At 36.4% G+C, this 21,447-nt stretch overlaps 1 protein-coding gene across 3 annotated transcripts in view; it reads right to left on the bottom strand.

The window, feature by feature from the left end:
- Positions 1 to 21,447, bottom strand: part of LOC149844260 (phospholipase D zeta 1-like) — a 136,568-nt gene that overhangs the window by 10,282 nt on the left and 104,839 nt on the right. For all 3 annotated transcript variants that reach the window (XM_090000456.1, XM_090000457.1, XM_090000458.1), the window contains exon 18: positions 2,726 to 2,791. In XM_090000456.1, the coding sequence (XP_089856582.1) occupies positions 2,726 to 2,791 (66 nt within the window). The remainder of the gene's footprint in view (positions 1 to 2,725; positions 2,792 to 21,447) is intronic.

Here is a 21,447-nt window from a genome sequence, read left to right as displayed (position 1 = left end):
TTACAGGAAGTCCAGGTCACTGGACTATTAATCACCAAGATGGATTCATGAAAATTGTGATTGACTGACCAAAATTCTAAATCAACCAAGTGTGAATCTGAAGCTGACTCCATCCAGATTCCTGAGTTGGTCAAGTTTCTTGTAACAGCAAACCTTTCAGAACAGCTAGAAGATGCAAATACCCACCCAGTTGGGCAATCTCAATTAATGAGATTACCCGAAACAATCTGTATGATTTCCATGAGAAGAAAGTTTAGGGGCAAAAGTTGGGAAATTTTTTTGAGCATCCTTTAGGCAAGGATAAGATTAAACATTCATACAGACAATCTCAGTCAACAAGTGGCCCAGAAACTCACAAGCCACTGCAGGTCCCATTATTCAGGTTCGATAAACATACATATATTATTTACCACCTGCGTTCCCCCATGCTAGTACTTGATATTACATTCACCAAGACACCCTTTAGTCTTTTGCTTTACAACCTCGTTTAGGGGGCACAGCAGACAAATTTCTTCCATTGAGTGCTGCTTCGTTTCAGCTTAAGAAAGCCCCAAATAAACCAATAAGGAATTTTTTAATTTCATTGAGGTTTCCATGCAATACATGTATAAAACTGAGGGGCTCATGTCTCACACCGATATTAATTACCATCAAAGGGCTAATTGGTGGATGCCCAATCTGTTTCAATATGGGGTCAGCAAAATAGGATTCTGAAGTGTCAGATTATTTTTACAACAATTAAAGTTTTATTGTAGATTTCAGAATACACTCAGAAACCACTAAAGTTGATGGGTTTTAGGAACGCTAAGGGCATGTTTGCTTTGTCACATGTGGGATGAGCCATCACACTTGAGAAAGTTTAAGCTGTGATTGTTGGCCTCAGAGTCAGTCTTGTGACCAACTTTCTTAAGTTTAAAGAGAGGAGCATTTTCAATCGAGGATCACAATCACAACTTGCACTTTCTCATGTTTTACCAAACTTGAGAAAGCACTGTTATTGTGGTTTGCTACCACAGGAGCTTGTGAAAATCCAACATGCTCTACTTCTTAGTACACATGTTTAAATTGTATGATTTTACGTTACAGGACAATGACATTTAGACATCCACATACTTTAGTAAAAGCACACATGATCATTATGAATAGTTTTATGTTGCCAACTTGTTATCAACTGGACTTGATCTTAAACCAGATGCGAGACTGCGTGCAGTACATACAAGAATATAAAGGTACAATAATTTCCAAACAATCAATGACATATACCTGAAAAGAAGAACTGAAATCCACATAAAATATTGAAAATATTTCGAAAGGATGATATTTTCAGATACATTCCAAAAAAACTTACATTTTCAAAATATTGCCTATTTTGAAAATACCATGTTTTTATCCTGATATTAGCACAACAAAGCGAATATCTTAATACTGTATTTACAAGTTTATATAATATATATTTTTATATATTTTATATATCTACCAACATTTTCCTGAAATCTTCTCAAAAAATAAAAATATTGAATTTATCTTCCTTCCGAAGATTCTCCTGAGAAAAATGTGTGAATATGCCTAAAACCAAGATACATCCATCTAATGCTCCAAGTAATTCACGATGCCCCAATGACGGGATGGGTTCTTATCTCCTTTCTGTGTATGGGTCAACCCCATGGCATCACCTTTCAAATTTCAAATCTTTTGCTTATGAGACAGCTGTACAGGAAAAAATGCATCAACCAATTAGGGATGTAAATGGGCGGGATTCGGGTCAGATTTAGGCGTTACTGAATCTGATTAATCAGGTTTCTTCTAATTGGATTCGGAGTTGGATGTAAAATTACTGCAACCGAATCCGAATCTGACTAATATAATGAATTCCGAAACCCGACCCAAATCCGACTAATATAATTAATTCTTGATAGTTTGAATTTCACCGTTCAAGAGGAACAGTTAATAGATGACATGGCATTGGAGGAAAAAAGCAAATTGCTGAATGGACGATATTGTTAAAAAAAAAAATCTACATTGGCATTATTATCATAGAGAAAGTATTGGGGTATTGTTATTTTAAACTGAGAGCATTTAATGCAGTTTTAAGCTGGCAAGGGTACACTTACTTTATTTCACAAGCCAAACAAGTTATCCTCCTACCTTGAAACACGTGATACTGCCCCATTAAATGCCTTTCAGAACTTACCATGCATTTTCCAACGCATACCCATTTAACCCATAAAAACACGATCGGGTTAATATATAAAATCGAACCCGACTCCGAATCTGATCGGGTTTTGCTATTTAAAATCGAACCCGACCCAAATATACAATCGGGTCCATATTTTCATACCAAACCCAATCAAACGGGTTCGGGTTCGTCGGGTATCTGACCCAAACCAACTTTCAACACTGTGTTCTTCTTCCCTTTTTTTTTCTCCCTAGTGGCAGACAGACGCTAACATCTCACCTTGATCAGGAAAAACCATTCCCCATTTCCTGTAAACTTCAAAGAGACTTGCGGGATAACAGTCTCAAGAAAGGGTACAAGCACACAAACAACGATTTGTATGGATAAACCTCTATACATGCATATTCAGTCATGCCATTACCAAAATCCTCTAAGTCTATAAAAAATGACAAGATGAGGAAAGTAAACCAGAAAAAATTCAAGGAAAATCTGAAAAGGGTTAAATTATTGGATGTACACCATATTTCAAGAACCATAAGTAAATCTTACCCTTGCAGTTGCCATCCAGATATCTCTGTATGTTGTGTCAATCACAGGGTCACTGATTCTAGCGATCTGAGAGAAGAATTAAGAGCAAGGCTAGTTGCAGTAAATATATGTTACCAATAGTTCAATGTACTTATTAAAGTCGAGCAATAGAGAACCTATGGCAGATAAGTTTCAAAGTAAGACATGATAATGAACCTATGACAAGAAGTTTCAAGATAAGATGCAACATTTGCCGAATTCCCCAATTCACTAGCAAATAAATGAACATTAAACAGGGGAATCAGGCTCTAGAAGATGCTACATTATATATATATATATATATATATATATATATGACAAGTAGTTAGAATTCCATGTATACATGTATGCTGATTCATCATGACAAAATATTTAAGACCATGGGCACTTAAAGTAGCAAAACAGGGATACTGCTGATTTCAGAATAAATTAATTTAATCAAACACTTAACAGAAAGTAATCTAGAACTAACAATGATCATTACAACCAACACGGCTCTTTGAAATGCATCTCATGCAAATACATAAAAGCCACCTGCGGTGTGAATACATCCTGAATGAAAACACAACAACAACAACAAACAACAACAACTACGCCTTCATCCCAAAACAATTGGGGTCAGCGATATGAACCAAAAAAGAAATTCATTTTGGGTCTTCCACATGAATCCTTTTCCTCCAATCATTTCTATCCAACGCCATGTCCTCGGTGAGGTTCAAAGCATTCATATCCTTTCCTATCATCTCCATCCAAGTCTTCCTAGGCCTACCCCGACCTCTTTTAACTAATATATTTTCCCATTTCTCCAACCTTCTAACTGGAGCATCATTAGGCCTTCGCCGAATATGTCCAAACCACCGTAAACGATTCTCTCGCATCTTATTTTCAATGGGTGCAACACCTACCTTCTTACGTATCTCTTCGTTCCGAATCTTATCTTTTATTGTATTTCCACACATCCATCTAAGCATCCGCATCTCAGCTACACTCATTTTTTGAATATGATGTCTCTTGGCAGCCCAACATTCCGTACCATATAGTAAAGCGGGTCTAATAGTCGTCCTATAAAACTTTCCCTTCAACCGCAATGGCATTCTACGATCGCACAACACTCCAGTAGCACTTTTTCATTTCATCCACCCAACCTTTATCCTATGATTTACATCTCCATCAATTTCTCCATACTTTTGAATGATGGATCCCAAATATTTGAAATAATCATTCACCGGTATATCTTGCTCACCAAGCTTCACTACACTCCCATCACTACTTCGTTGCTTACTAAACCGACATTCCATATATTCAGTCTTACTCTTACTCAACTTAAAACCTCTAGCTTCCAATGTCTGTCTCCATAATTCTAACTTAGCATTAACCCCAGCTCTAGACTCATCAATCAAAACAATATCATCAGCAAACAACATACACCACGGTACATTTTCTTGAATTGATCTCGTAAGCTCATCCATCACTATCGCAAATAGGAAAGGGCTTAAAGCAGATCCTTGATGTAACCCAACCGTTATCGGAAAATTGGTTGTCACCCCTCCACAAGTGCGGACATTGGTTACTACTCCTTCATACATATCTTTAATTATACTAATGTACTTGAGAGAAACACCTTTCTTCATCATTGTCCACCAGAGAACGTCCCTAGGTACTCTATCGTATGCCTTCGATAAATCAATAAAAACCATATGCAAATCTTTGTTCCTCTCTCTATATCTTTCAATAAGTTGTCTAAGAAGATGTATAGCTTCCATAGTTGATCTTCCAGGCATAAAACCAAATTGATTCTCCGATATCATGACAACCTTCCTCAACCTAGACTCAATCACCCTCTCCCAAAGTTTCATAGTATGACTCATGAGTTTTATACCACGATAGTTTGTGCAATCTTGTATATCACCCTTATTCTTATATAAAGGCACCAAAGTACTCTTCCTCCACTCATTAGGCATCTTATTTGTTCGCCAAATCAAGTTAAAAAGATTTGTCAACCATTCTAAACCTTTCTCTCCCAAGCATTTCCAAGCCTCGATAGGTATACCATCTGGGCCAACTGCCCTTCTTGATTTCATTTTCTTCAAAGCCTCTGCAATTTCTTTCTTTTGAATCTTGCGCATGAAGTCACGATTTATCTCATGAAAAGGAATGGAGAAGTCTCCAAGATCTTGAGCATGACTATCATTAAATAGCTTATCAAAATAATCTTTCCATCTCTCCTTAATCTCCTCATCTTTGACTAAAACCCTTTGCGTTTCATCTTTGATACATCTAACCATACCCAAATCCTTCGATTTCCTATCTCTCATCTTTGCAAGCCTATAAATATCCTTCTCGCCTTCTTTGGTATCCAACTTGTCATAAACCTCCTTATATACCTTAGCCCTCGCGTTTCGAACAACTTTTTTAGCTTCCTTCTTTGCTATCATATACTTCTCCAAATTCTCATTATCACGACTCTTACTTAGATTTCTATAACACTCTCTTTTAACCTTAATAGCTAATTTGACATCCTCGTTCCACCATGATGTATCCTTACCTAGTGGTGCACCGCCTTTAGACTCACCCAATACCTCCTTAGCTACTTTTCTCATACCACCCGCTATCTTATTCCACATTGATTCTGAATCCTCCTCGAGACACCAATCAACTTCCTTAACTACCTGCTCTACAAACATTCCTTGTTTAGCTCCTTTCAGTGCCCACCACTTAATTCTAGGATCTATCCTATGTCTATCCCTTTTGCGGCATTGTCTAATTCTAAGATCTAAAATTAAGACTCTATGTTGTGTAGCTACACTTTCTCCTGGTATAACCTTACAATCGATGCAACAACCCCTATCTCTCTTTCTAAGTAGGAAAAAATCTATCTGACTCGTATTAACCCCACTTTTAAATGTTACTAGGTGAGACTCCCTCTTCCTAAACCAAGTGTTTGCTAAGATCATATCATAGGACAAACAAAAATCTAAAATCCTTTCTCCACTTTCATTTCTTTCTCCTATACCATAGCCTCCATGGATATTCTCAAATCCATCCCTACTAATGCCTACATGTCCATTAAGGTCACCGCCGATGAAAAGCTTTTCTCCATAAGATGTCTCTTGTACTACTCCATCTAAATCTTCCCAAAATTGATGCTTAATGGAATCATCTAAACCTACTTGAGGTGCATAAACACTAATAATATTAATAATATCCGTACCTAATACTAATTTAATAAGTAAAATTCTATCACCCTTCCTACGGACCTCAACTACATTATCTATAAACTGACGACTCATAGCATACTGAATGAAAACAAACTAATTATTTTCAACTTCCATATACAATGTTTTTGAAGATAAACCCAAGCCCACAATAATAATGGTTTCCCGTTCCTTTTTTGGGAGTTTTCATTCATGAAAATCCTAGACCCCAAGGGGTTGTCCACATGGTCTCCGGTCTCGTGGATAGGGAGATATTCCCCTATCCCAAGTTCGAGTCCTTGTGTGGGCACCCCCTTCCGGTATTAAGTCGAAAGAAAGTGTCTCCCTGAGGGTCGAGGGGTCCGCCATGATTTTACACTGCTGGAGAAGCAACTGTAGGTATGGCAGGCATAGTCCAACGTGACTAGATCTCTTGCTCTGGGGATGGTTTCGCCATTCCTCATGGGAAAAAGAAAAAGAAAAGAAAGACTGGAAATCCTTCTTTCCCTAAAATTCGGCTTTCACACAAGTATCTAATATTGTCCATTGGTACGTCGAGTTTTTCCACAATGGAACACAACTTTTCTTTATCATCATTAAGAGTGTGTTGTTACACATGAGGGGCTGGGTGTTAAAATACAATGATCTCCACGTTCACCTGAACACGATATTGGGAAAGAGGCAGCAGAAAAATAACACGTTAAAGTGTTCAGCGTGTTCTCGTTGTATTAGGGTATGAGTATTTAACTAATACATAATTTTAGGGTACAAAAATACCCTTTAATAACAAACAAAATTACAACACTCTATGTTTGCATCCTGATCCGATCCGGTACAGAAGTCTGGTCCGGTCCTACACAAACCCGATAACAAGACCCAATAATGACTTCTTTTCAGCCTCCCTCAAGTTGTGCATGGTCTTGGACCATGAACAACTTGCCTTTCAAAAACCAAAATTTGTCCTTTGTCAGCCCTTTGGTGAAAATATCCGCAACTTGCTCATCAGTTTGCACAAACAAAGGCTCAATCTCCTTTTCTTCAACCTTTTTCCTGACAAAATGTTGATCTATCTCAATATGCTTGGCTCGACTACGATAGATGGGGTTAAAGGACATATTGATGACACTTTGATTATCACACAACAGAAGTGATCGAGCAATCGATTCTCCCATCTCTGTTAGGAGATGTCTTATCCATGTAGCCTCAGCAGTGGAGGCAACCATCGATATGTATTCAGCCTCTGTACTCAACCTAGCAACCACCTTTTGCTTTCTACTACTCCAAGAGAGCATGTTCGACCCAATGAAACTACAATAACCAGATACTGACCGTCGTTCATCTGGGTCACCCGCCCAATCAGCATCAACATAAATAATGATTTCATGGCCACCTTGATTTGATTCACTTTTCTTGTACACCAGCCCATCACCAACTGTACATTTTAGATACCGTAGTATTCGCTTAACTGCCTCCATGTGCGGTGTATGAGGTTCATGCATAAACTGAGATACCTGATTAACCGAATACACTATATCGGGTCTAGTAAAAGTTAGGTACTGCAGCATGCCAACTATGTTGCGATACCTAGTGGGATCCTCTTCTTTAGAACTCAGTTTCTGATGGATGATACTTAGAGTTGCTAATGACTTACAATCTTTCATGCATGCCCTACTAAGAATATCTGTTGTGCATTTGTGTTGAGTAAGAGTAAGGGTATCACACGTCTTATCAACTTCCACCCCAAGAAAATACCGCAGATCTCCCAGATCTTTCATTTTGAATCTTTGATTTAATAACTTCTTTACTTCCTCAATATGACCTCTGCAGTTCCCTGTGATAATAATATCATCTACGTATATCAATAGAAGAGCGGTGACATCTCGTTCATTGTGAATGAAAAATGAGTGATCTAGAAGAGACCGAGAGAAACTGTGCTTCTGTATTTCGAGTGAAAAACTCTCGAACTATGACCCAATAGCTTGTTTCAATCCATAGAGTGCTCTTTTCAACTTGCATACATACTGATTGGCATCTTGTTCTGCGTACCCAATGGGTTGTTCCAGATAAACTTCCTCTTTTAGGTCTCTATGTAAAAAGGCATTTTTTACATCTAGTTGACTCAATGTCCATCCATGTTCAATGGCTAGACTCAACACAATGCGAATGGTCCCCATCTTAACAACAGGACTGAAAGTTTCATCAAAGTCATGTCGTTGTTCTTGTGTGAACCCTTTGACTACAAGTCTAGTTTTATACCTTTCAATGCTCCAATCTGGTTTATATTTTATCTTGTACACCCACTTCGACCCAACCACATTTCTATTTAGTGGTCTAGGCACAACTTCCCATGTACCACATTCATGTAAGGCTTCCATTTCTTCATTCATCGCTTTGATCCATCTTCTGGAACTCACAACTTGATAGAATGTGAGGGGCTCATCCTCTTTATTTATGGACATTAGGAACAGTTGAAAATCCAAAGAAATTTTTTTATAGTTTACCCACCAATCAAGCGAATGTCGGGTTCGGGTGGATCTTCTGATGTCCAACATCTGTGGAGCGGACGTAGAAGGACCAATATCTGTGCAAGGGATGGATGAGGGGTCTTTCTCACGCCGGGTATAGACAACACCCTTATACCTTACTGGCTCCAGGTTTTGTGTGGTAACCTCTGTGAAAATATCTTAAAAGAGATAATGTGCATAGAAAGCACAACCACCACAAAGGGAAATGTGCACAAAGGCACAAGAACACTTAGAACAAGATGTACTCAAGGTACAAAAAGAGAACACAAATGCAAAAATATAAAGGATTTTATCGAACAATGGAGAACAATGCTCCAAGCATTGAATAACATTTAAGAAGGGGGGTCACCCCTATTTATAAGAAGAAAGAACCTTGGAGGGGCTCCCACTAGCCGTTGGAGCCCCTCTAACGGCTCCAACGGTTAGAAATCTAACCGTTGGAGGGGTCCAACATCTAGTTTGGACCCCCTCCAAGTTGACTTAGTCAACAAAAAAAAAAGAAAGAAATAAAGGAGGAAAAGAAAAGAAAAAGAAAAGAAAATGAAAGAAAAAGGAAAAAGAAAAAAAAAAGAAAAAGTTACAAACATATACACTAATGTGGATATGCGTAAAAAGAAGAAAAGATAGAAATACCCTTGGGGGTTTACATGATGGAAAAATAATATATATATAACACGAGATACAATTTAACACCCTCCCTCAAACTTAGGGCGCAATGACCGAGAGTTTGCCGAGAAGAAAGTTGAATCTTGGTGAGCAAAGCGCTTTGGTGAAGAAGTCTGCCACCTGATATTCTGAGGTGACGTAAGGAAGATCTCTAACTTTTTGCAAATATGCTTCTCTAACATAGTGGCAGTCCACCTCAATATGCTTTGTGCGTTCATAAAACGTGTGATTTTTAGCAATATAGATTGTACTCTTATTATCACAACATAACTTTGTGGGTCCTTGGACTTGAATCCCCATGTCTTGTAGCAGTTGATGAATCCACACAATTTTCATGGTTGTTGAGGCCATGGCTCGATATTCTGCTTCTGTGGATGATAGTTTCTTGCATCTCCATGAGATCAGGGATTCACCTAAAAATATGCAGAAACCTGTAGTGGAGTGACGATTATTTGGGTCACCTCCCCAATCAGAGTCAATATATGCAATTAAATTTAACTCAGAAGATAAGGAAAGAAAAACTCCCTTGTTTAAAGTTCCCCTTATGTATCTGACAATGCGTAGAACGGCGCCCATATGGACGGATATAGGAGCATGCTGGAATTGACTTGTAGTGTGCACGGCATGTGAGATGTCTAACCTTGTGATGCTAAGGTACATTAGGGACCCCACAAGTTGTCGGTAGGGAGTGGGATCCTCTAAAAGTACCCCATCATCGATCTTCATTTTTTATCCCACCATTTCAGGGGTCTCACAAATTTTATCATCAGTAATACCTGATCTGTCAAGAATCTCACATGCAAGTTTAGTTTGAGACAAAAAATAGCCTTTATGAGAGTAGGTTACCTCGATACCAAGAAAGTATGTCAGATATCCCAAGTCTGACATTTCAAATCTTTCTTTTAAAGTGTTTTTAATACTTTTGATGCCCTTCATGTCACTACCTGTTATCAACATATCATCAACATACAACAGTAAAACCACAATACCTGCATCAGACTTTTTGACAAACAGAGCAGCGTCAGTGTAGCATGATGTAAAACCATCTTGAACCATTACTTCATTAAATCGATCATACCAAGCCGTAGGAGCTTGTTTTAAACCATAGAGCGCTTTTTGTAAGCGAAGAACTTTTCCCTTTGGCACGACCATGCCAGGAGGATCATTCATGTAAACTTCTTCATGAAAGTCCACATTTAAAAAAGTATTTTTAACATCCATTTAGTAATTGTTCCATTTTTTAATAGATGCAATGGTGATCAAACATCTTACAGTGACCATCCGTGCAACAGGGGCAAATGTTTCTTCGTAATCAATGTCGTATTCTTGACTATATCCTTTTACGACAAAGCGGGCTTTATATCTTTCAAGAGTGCCATCACTCTTGGTTTTGACTTTAAAGACCCATCTACATCCTATTGTTTTCTTTCCTTTTGGAAGATATTGTAAGACCCAAGTTTTAGCTTTGTTGAGGGCTCTAAGTTCGTTGTTCATAGCATCCCTTCACTCTATCATTTCCTTAGCTTCTTCAAAATTTTTAGGTTCTTGATATGAGTGAATGGCACTAAGGCATGCCCTATGTTTTGGAGAAAAAGACTCATAGGATATAAATCTAAAAGGATTTTCCCTAGATCTTTCAGTTCTTCGAGAGTGGTTGGAAGGTTCACTAGGGTCACTATATTTTTCTATCGCACTTTTAAAAGTATTTTTATCTCTACGTCTATAGGTAATTGGTTCAACAATCACTTCTTCATGTTGGATAGGTTGAGGAATACTTTCACTTATATTCTCATTCTCATTTAATTCATCATCGCTAAAAAAAGCATCATTTCTACATAATAGTTTAAACAAGAAAGAGTAATCGGCATTATCTTCATGAGTTTTGTGTTCTTCAAAACCACTCATGTTTTCTAAAAAGGTTATGTTTCTTGAGACATATAGTTTATCATTTTTAATATCAAAACACCTAAAACCTTTTTGTGTTTCCGAATATCCTAAAAACGCACAAAAAATAGCTTTAGGAGATAGTTTATCATTCTTGTCGATGAGGACAAAACATTTACAACAAAAAATTCTTAATGTCTCTCTTTTATTGTGTGTGTTTGGACAACAATAAAATAATATATTTTTTATATTGAGAGTCTTCTTCGTGTGCCCATTGTGGGTTTTGTGAGTGTGCCCTTTGTGGCTCACTTTTGTGCTTGTTCATTTGGTATATTGATGGACATTATTGTTTGTATTTGAAGATTCTCATTTTCTCACATGGTATCACAGCTTGGATGCACTTGCTCATTGGTGATTGACGTTCAAGTGTTCGTGTAATCGTGTATTGCTTTCTTGAGGATTTGCTTGATTCTTTGGTTTGTGTGATCATGGATTCTACTCAAAGTTAGTGGTGTGGTGTCATGCTCTCTCGTTCTTTACATCTATCTCTCTTTCCCACCTCATCTTTCTTTCTTTTCTCTGTCTTTATCTCTCTTCCTCTTTGTAAGAATGAATGACAAAGAAAGTATTACCATCATGCTCATTAATCACAATGATACCAAATATGTAATGTGGTCTTCAATTATGAAGCACCATATTTAGAGAAAAGGATTGTGGGGATTAATGGATGGATCCAAACCAGAGCCTAAACTAATCCATACTAAGATGGAGAAAAAAAAAGATCCTCTTTTGGGTGAGGAAAAAAACTAAAGTCATATCCGAATATGAGAAAAAATAGAAAGAGTGGAAAATGAGACATGCCAAGATAATGACTTGGCTCATTAGTGATGTTGATATTAAAAAATTCTCTAGTTTTGCGAAATTTGAGCATGATAATAATGCTTAGGAATACCTAAAAAATATGTACTCCCTTAAGGATATTACACATGTATGCAATTTACAAGACAAAGTTCAAACTATGACCCAAGGTGACAAAAACATTAGGAAATACTATAATGCGTTATCCAAACTTTGTGAAGAGTCGACTCTTCTTAAACCAAAGGGTCATTGTCCCCGAGACATTGAACTCCGACAAAAAAAAATTGATATGGAACATTTTTACCAATTCGTAAATGGACTAAGACCCAAATTTGAATCCACTAAATCGGCTCTTTTATATAGAGAAAAAATCTCTTCTATTGTTGATACTATAGAAGAGCCAAGTATGGAGAATAGGTTGAATAAACATTCACTCAAGAATGATGATGAATCCATTTTGACTGTATCTAGGTCCGTAGGCCAGGTACCTATACTCACACATACAAACCACCTCATTGGAGACAAGGAAATGATCAAGACAACAAAAGAAAAATTATTTGGCATTATTTCCATAAACTGGGACATACTAACCCTATGTGTCTTAAGATAAGAAGGGAGGAAAAGAAAGTGGCAACGATTGAATCACCACAAGAGACTAAGGACGTAAACAACTCACAAGATTCATCCGTTGGAGTTATCCTTGTCACAATTGGTAGAAGCTCTTTAGCCTCTCTTTAGAGGGCATCTTATTCAGCTGGAGTCGCGGTCTCATCCTACTATTGTAATGAAATGGTGGTCTTCAACAAATGCACAAATAACTCACAAACAAGTGTCTATTGGAGACACTACAAGCATGACCCTTGAAAGGGTATAAAAGGAAGAACACTTGAAAAATAAATAATACTTTATTCATGAACAAAATGCTTAAGAAGCATGGGGTTTTACATTGAAGGGGTTCACCCCTATATATACAAAAAAGTGGAAGAGAGAGGAGAGCTCATTTTGAGCTCTCCAAAAGAGACGTTGGATTCCAACGTCTCTTAATATAGCTGTTGGACTACAGTCCAACAACATTTATTATTATAGCTGTTGGACTATAGTCCAACAACATTTATTATAGCTGTTGGACTACAGTCCAACAGCTATTTGCACAGTCAAGTTCCAACAGGAACTTGACTGGATCAAATATCTAGTTTCTATTGAACTAGATGCTAAAAAAGAAAATAAAGAAAAATAGAAAAATAAAATACTAAAAGAAAATATAATAATATTAAATAATATATATATATACATATATATATTACAGTTTACATTTTAACACTCCCCCTCAAACTTACGGTACAATGAGCGAAAGTTTGTCTAAGAGGAAGTGAAATCTGGGAGCAGCGAAAGGCTTGGTGAAGAAGTCTGCTAATTGATATTCTGATGTAACATATGGCAGATCAGTGGTTCCATGTAAGTATTCATCTCTGACATAGTGACAGTCCATCTCAATGTGTTTAGTACGCTTATGGAATGTCCAGTTGCTTGCAATGTAGATCGCACTTTTGTTGTCACAACACATTTTTGAAGCTTGCGTTGCTTTAGCTCCCATATCCGCTAGCAATCGTCTGAGCCAAACAACCTCCATAGTGGTGGTTGCCATGGCTCTGTATTCAGCTTCAGTGGAGGAAAGAGAGACTTTTTGCTGCTTCTTGCACCTCCATGAAATTAAGGTTTCACCTAGGAACACACAAAAACCAGTAGTTGAGTGTCTATTATTGGGATCACCTCTCCAGTCAACATCAGTATATGCAATTAAATTTAATGAAGATGAATCAGACAAGAAGAGTCCTCGTGAAAGAGAGGATTTTAAGTATCTAATAATATGCAAAATCGCTCCCATGTGCACGGAGTTGGGAGCATGCTGAAACTGACTGACTGTATGAACCGCATGAGTTATATCTGGCCTAGTAATGGAAAGATAAGAAAGAGCTCCAACAAACTGTCTATAAGGAGTAGGATCATCAAGAAGTTCTCCATCATTAATTTTCATTTTAACATTGACAACTTCTGGAGTGTCTACTTTCTTATCATCTGTAATGCCAGACCTGAAAACGATATCAAGAGCAAATTTAGATTGAGATATCAAATACCCCTGAGGGGAAAAGGCAACTTCAATGCCTAAAAAATATCTTAATAAACCTAAGTCAGTCATTTCAAAGTGAGTTTTAAGAAGAGATTTGATATTTGTAACTCCCTGTTTGTCGCCTCCGGTGATGATCATATCGTCCACGTAGAGAAGAAGAATAATGATGCCTGCATCAGATTTCTTAACAAACAAAGCAGTGTCAGTTAAACAAGGTTGAAAACCAATATCAAGCATAACATGACTAAATCGGTCATACCAAGCTTTTGGAGCCTGTTTAAGACCATAAAGAGTTTTTTCTAGACGAAGAGCTTTACCCTTAGGGATACTAATACCAGGTGAGGCTTCCATGTATACTTCTTTAACGAGATTCCCATTCAGAAAAGCATTTTTGACATCTAATTGAAAGATAGGCCATGTTCTAATGGAGGCCAAGGCTATTAAAGTTCTAACAGTGGTCATACGGGCCACAGGAGCAAATGTTTCTTCATAATCGATGTCATACTCTTGGGCATATCCTTTTGCTCCTAAACGGGCCTTATATCTTTCCAGGGTCCCATCACTTTTGGTTTTGACTTTGTATACCCACCTACAACCTATAGGTTTCTTACCCGGAGGAATATCTTGTATCGTCCAAGTATTGGCCTTTTCTAGTGCATCAAATTCTATTTTCATGGCTTCTATCCATTCTATATGATTTTTTGCTTGAGAATAGGATGATGGTTCAACATATGATTGTATTAATGCAATGGCGGCCCTATACGTGGGTGAAAAAGATTCATAAGACACAATTTTTTCTGGAGGTTTAGAGATTCTAGACGTTCTTCTAGGTGAGACTTCAGAGTATTTTTGTAATGCACATGGAAGATTTTGCTCTCTACGTCTTGAATATTGTAAACTAACATCCCTATGGATTTGCTCTTCATTATCATCATTTTCAACAACAATAGGACTTTGATCATTGTCAAGGTCACATCCAACATCACATTAATTGGATTTTGAAGTTGGATCAATTAAAAACGAGTATTCAGTGACATCCTTGGATTTTTCAAATTCAAAGAAGCTTTCTTTTTCCAAAAAAGATACATTTCTTGACACATATAATTTGTCATTTTGAAAATCGAAACACCTGTAGCCTTTTTTATTATCAGCATATCCTAAAAAGGCACATGGGATTGCACGAGGAGAGAGTTTGTCATTTCTGTTGGTGAAAACAAAACATTTGCATCCAAAGACTCTTAATCTAGAATAATCTGGAGTTAAATTAACAAGTTTTTCTATTGGAGTTGTATTCTTTAATGAGGAAGATGGCATCCTATTAATGAGGTAGGTGGCAGTTAGGACTGCTTCAGCCCAAAAACTTTTTGGAACTTGATTTGCAATTAGCAATGTCCTAGTAGTTTCCATAATATGCCGATGTTTGCGTTCGGCTAGGCCATTCTGTTGTGGAGTGTGTGGACATGATCTTTGATGTGTAATACCATGTAAATTGAGATAGTCTTTGAATTCGTTGGACATAAATTCTCCACCTGAATCAGTGCGAAAAACAGAAATATCATTTTGAAACTTATTTTTAACCATTTTATGAAATATTTGGAAGTTAGCAAAGACATCAGATTTATGTTTAAGAAAATAAATCCAAGTATGTCTAGAAAAGTCATCAACAAAAATGACATAATATGTATAACCACCTTTGGAAATAACTGGTGCAGGGCCCCAAACATCCGAATGTATTAACTCAAGTGGTCGTGAGGAAACAAAAGTTCTACTAAGAAATGGTAACCTTTTCATTTTGCCAAGAATGCAGTCTTTATAAGAAAAATTTTCAGAATTACAAAATTTTTCCAAACTTGGAAAATATTGAATTTTAGACATATGAGGATGACCAAGCATTTTGTGCCATAAATCCAATTCTAATTTCTGAATATTATAACAAAATGCATTCTTGGGTAATTCCAAAAAGTTCATGTAATAAAGTCCTCCTTCTATATAGCCTTCCCCAATCAGCTTCCCTGACTGGCGATCCTGTACCCAACAACCATGAGAAGAGAAGGAGATATTACATCCATAATCAGATATTTGCGAGACAGATAAGAGATTCAAATTAAGTTTAGGGATATATCTAACTTCTGGGATAAAAAATCTTTTGGATTTTTGAAGATTTTCAAAACATCCTATTCCTTTTACTTCAAGAGATGTGCCATCGGCTGTAAAAACCTTTGACACACTCGAGTTATTTTTAAGACATTCGGATAGACTATTAACATTTGGGGTCATATGAAAAGAAGCATCAGAATCTAAAAGCCAAGGAAAGTTACCTGGACCAGAGAAAGATGCAATTGCCGCTCCAGTTGAGGCTTCGGTTGAGGAGGATACCCCTTTGAGAAGAGATTGAAGGATTTCCATCAGTTGAGCCATAGACACAGGTGCATCTTGATCTTTTGACTCAGATTCAATAGATGCAACTCTTTTTTCTTCTCTTCTTTTTAACTTTGGACATTGAGGCCTATAGTGCCCCGGTTCATGACAATGATGACAAATAACTTTTCTTTTATCAAAGTCGCCGTTTTGCCTTCCAAAATGAGGCGGCTTGTAAGTACGAGTATGATTCCCCGGTCTAGATACAGCTAAAACGGAGTCATCATCAACTTTTGGAGTACTTTTTCTAAGTCTATTTTCCTCCATAGTGAGCTCTTCTATAGTATCAACAATAGAAGGAATTTTTCCACGATGTAAAAGGGCCGATTTGGTGGATTCAAACTCCGGCCTTAGACCATTCACAAATTGATAGAAATGTTCCATATCGAGTTGCTTTTGGCGAAGCTCGATGTCTTCGGCACAATGCCATTTGGGCTCAAGAAGAGCCAACTCATCCCAAAGTTCGGACAACTCATTATAATATTCTCGAATAGTTTTATTTTTTTGAGTCATTGTCCGAACTTTATCTTGTAAATTGCATACATGTGCAATATCTTTAAGGGAATACATGTTTTTAAGGTATTCCCAAGCCTTATCGGCATGCTCAAACTTAGCTAGACTAGAGCATTTTTTAATGTCTATGCTATTGATGAGCCATGACATAATTTTTGCATGCCCTATCCTCCATTCTTTCCATTTCTTTTCATAAGTGGCTAACGCCTTACTCTTTTCTTCTTCCGTTAGAGGAACCTCTTTATCACCCTCTTTCTTTCTTGGTAAGAGATAGTTTAGGTTTCAAATCGGAACCATCCACTATACCCCATAAACCTTTTCCCTAAATGTGGTGCTTCATAATCGAAGCCCACATTATATAGTTAGTATCATTTAGCTTCATAGGAATGATGGTGATCTTATCATTGTCATCCATCTTTTACAAGGGTAAGAGAGGAATAAATAGGAGGAGATAGAGAGAAAAATAAAAAGAAAAGAAAAAAAGTAGACAAAGGAATAAGAGAGGATACAAAACCAAAATTTTTTGTAGCACAAGTTCGCCTTTCTTTAAACAAATCTTCTTGATCCAAGAACAAGGTGATGAAACACCTTTTGTAAATGTGGCACGAAAATCGAGGCGGAAGCACTTCAAGATCTAAGGATTTCGTAGCTCTGATACCATGTAATGAAATGGTGGTCTTCAACAAATGCACAAATAACTCACAAACAAGTGTCTATTGGAAACACTACAAGCATGACCCTTGAAAGGGTATAAAAGAAAGAACACTTGAAAAATAAATAATACTTTATTCATGAACAAAATGCTTAAGAAGCATGGGGTTTTACATTGAAGGGGTTCACCCCTATATATACAAAAAAGTGGAAGAGAGAGGAGAGCTCATTTTGAGCTCTCCAAAAGAGACGTTGGATTCCAACGTCTCTTAATATAGCTGTTGGACTACAGTCCAACAACATTTATTATTATAGCTGTTGGACTATAGTCCAACAACATTTATTATAGCTGTTGGACTACAGTCCAATAGCTATTTGCACAGTCAAGTTCCAACAGGAACTTGACTGGATCAAATATCTAGTTTCTATTAAACTAGATGCTAAAAAAGAAAATAAAGAAAAATAGAAAAATAAAATAATAAAAGAAAATATAATAATATTAAATAATATATATATATTACAGTTTACATTTTAACAACTATAACCCCGGTAAGTCTCTTGGTTTCTTGATTCTTGTGCATTGTTTCACATGACCTCAAAACTTGATATTCTATCTAAATATCGTACTAACTCAAGTGTGCATAAAGTTTTTACTACCGATGGCACATCTCTTGAAATCAAAGAAATAGAAAATCTTGAAAAAACTTTTCGAAACTCTAAAAAAAAATAAATTCAAAAAATAGATATATTTCCATATTAAATTTAAATATCGGACCATGGTTGTAATGTCTCCTTCTCATCGAATGGTTGTTGGGTGCAGGATCATCAGTCAGGGAAGCTGATTGGGCAAGACCATAGAGAAAAGGGGACTCTACTACATAGACTTTTTGAAAATGCCCAAGAATACATTTTTTTGTAATGTTCAAAAATTAAATTAGGACTTATGACAAAAAATTAGGATATCCAAATGTATCCAAAGTTCCAGATTTTCCAAACTTGGAAAAACTTCGTAACATTGATAATTTTACTTGTGATGATTGTATTCTTGGCACGAAAAAATTACCATTTTATGAAAGAACTTTTGTTTTTACTAGACCACTTGAGTTCATTCAGATGTTTGGGGTCCGACACCAATTATGTAAAATGGTGGATATGAATATTATGTGATTTTTGTGAATGACTTTATATATACACGTGTATCTCTCTCTATGTATATATCTTTTGTAATGCCCACTAGGGGCAAAATAGTCTTTTCACTTATAAATACGCATGTCCATTAGGGACCTTTTCTTGTTTTTATTATGTTTGTGTTTTGTTCATTTTCTTTTATTTTTTTTATTAAACATTTGAATGGGCCCTCATAAGAGCCGTTGGGATCCTCTCCAACTGTCACAACGACTCTATGGGAGCCCCTTTGCTTCCATTAGTTGTATAAGAGGCCTTGCCTCACTATTTGTAATGATTGTTGAAGCATTTTCAATAAGAGATTCTTTATATTTTTAAGCTCTCTCTCTCTCTTATTGTGTGTGTTTGTCACTTGCCCCTTTGTGGCTTCTTGTTTGTATACTTGTGCATCTCTTGTAGTCACTTTGTGACATTGTTCTTTGCCCTAGTGTTTCATTACAATACTTGGATCTACTTAAACATAAATCCAAAGTTTTCTTGCATTTTCAAAAACTTTCTAACTTAGTCAAAAATAGGTTTGGCAATAACACTTTATCATTCATATCGATTCAAGGGGAGAATTTTTATCAAAATAATTTAAAAAATATCCCAATTTACATGGCATTACATATCAAAGATCTTACCCACATACACCATAACAAAATGGCGTAGCCGAAAGAAAACATAGGCACATTGTGGAAACTACAAGAACTTATTGTTGTACCTAAGGTTTTTTGGGTTGAAGCAACTTTAACTGCTCTGCATCTTATAAATATAATGTCATCTTCATCATTACAAAATATCTCTTTTGTTGAAAAAAAATTTAAACTCACTCCTGATTATTCTAGATTGAGAATCTTTCGTTGCAAATACTTTGTCATAACCAACAAAAATGATAAGTTTTCGCCTAGGGTCATTCCTTGTAACTTTTTTGGATATGCTGATAACCAAAAAGGTTATAAGTGTTATGATCCTAAAAAAGGAAAATTATATGTTTCAAGTGTAACTTTCTTAGAAAAAGAAAACTTTTTTGATGGTGAAAAATATAAGTAACTGAGGACTCTTTTTTACTTGGTTTTGTTTCAACACATGATGTTGATGACTCTGATTGTTTCAAACCATAGAGGGCCTTTCGAAGACGAAGAACTTTATCTTTAGAAATCTTCATGCCTGGTGGAGCATCCATATACACTTCTTCATTAAGATCACCATTTAAAAAAGCATTTTTCACATCCATTTGAAAAATATTCCAATTTTTAATAGATGCAATAGTGATAAGACATCTAACTGTAACCATTCGGGCTACAGGAGCAAAAGTTTTTTCAAAATTTCTTGGTTCAAAATAAGAATGAATGGCACTAAGACAAGACCTATATCAAGGTGAAAAGGAATCAAAAGAGACAAAACGAGTTGGAGGTCTCCTATTCCTCTCAGATCTTCGGTGATCGAGAGCAGGAACAAGTTCACTATATTGATCAATAGCACTTCTAAAGGTGCCTTGGTTTCTACGTGAGTAGGTTATTGGATCACTTGAAATTCTGTTTTCTTATTCATTGAGTGGGTTATGTTCTTCAACATCACCATCAATTTCCTCATCATGGTTTGATGATACATCATCATCACTAGATATATCATCATTACTAGACAATAAGTCAAAGAGGAAGGAGTAATCAAAATTTTCTTGTTGAGAAACATTTTTTTCAAATCCACTTTCATTTTCCAAAAAGGTTACATTTCTAGAGACATATAACTTATCATCTCGAAGATCATAACAACGAAATCCTTTTTGAGTTTCAGAATATCCAAGAAAAGCGCAGGGGATAGCTTTGGGAGAGAGCTTGTCATTTTTATCTGTAAGTATGAAACACTTACACCCGAAGACTCGTAACCTATTATAATCAGGTTCGAGCTTATATAAAATCTCAAAAGGAGATATTTTCCCTAATATCCTAGAAGGTAAGCGATTTATCAGATAAACAGAAGCAAGAGCTGCTTCAGCCCAAAAATTTTTAGGGATGTTTTGGGAAATAAGAAGGGTTCTAGTGGTCTCAATGATATGCCTATGTTTTCTTTCGGCCAACCCATTCTGTTGAGGGGTTTTAGGACAAGATCTTTGGTGAATGATTCCGTGATCTTCAAGATATATTTTAAATTGGTTGGAGAGATATTCTCCTCTAGAATCACTTCTAAAAATCTTTATATTACTGTTGAATTGATTCTTGATCATTGAATGGAAGGTTTTAAAACACAAAAAAACTTCATGTTTGAACTTAAGAAAAAAGATCCATGAATATCTAGAGAAATCATCTACAAAAATGACATAATAAGAAAAGCCTCCTTTTGAGACAACAGGTGCGGGTCCCCAAACATCGGAATGAACAATTTCAAAGGTTTTAGATGCGAACATAGTTCTTTGCTCAAAAGGTAAACTTTGCATTTTTCCGAGAATACAATCATTACAAGAAAATGAACTTTTACATAGGTCCTTCGCAAAATGTAAATAAGATAACTTGGTGATATTAGGATGACCAAGTCTTTTGTGCCACATATTTATATCTTTGTTTCGGGCAACATTACAAAAAGATTTTGGAACTTGAAGAGATTCCATATAGTATAAGTCTCCTTTTCTAAAGCCTTCCCCAATCAATTTCCCGGACCGGCGATCCTGTATTAAACATTTATCACACGAAAATTTAATATCAC

The sequence above is a fragment of the Nuphar pumila genome, chromosome 3 (assembly GCF_984573655.1).
Source record: "Nuphar pumila chromosome 3, dmNupPumi1.hap1.1, whole genome shotgun sequence".
Lineage (NCBI taxonomy): Eukaryota > Viridiplantae > Streptophyta > Magnoliopsida > Nymphaeales > Nymphaeaceae > Nuphar > Nuphar pumila.
This window is presented reverse-complemented; position numbering and strand designations above follow the sequence as displayed.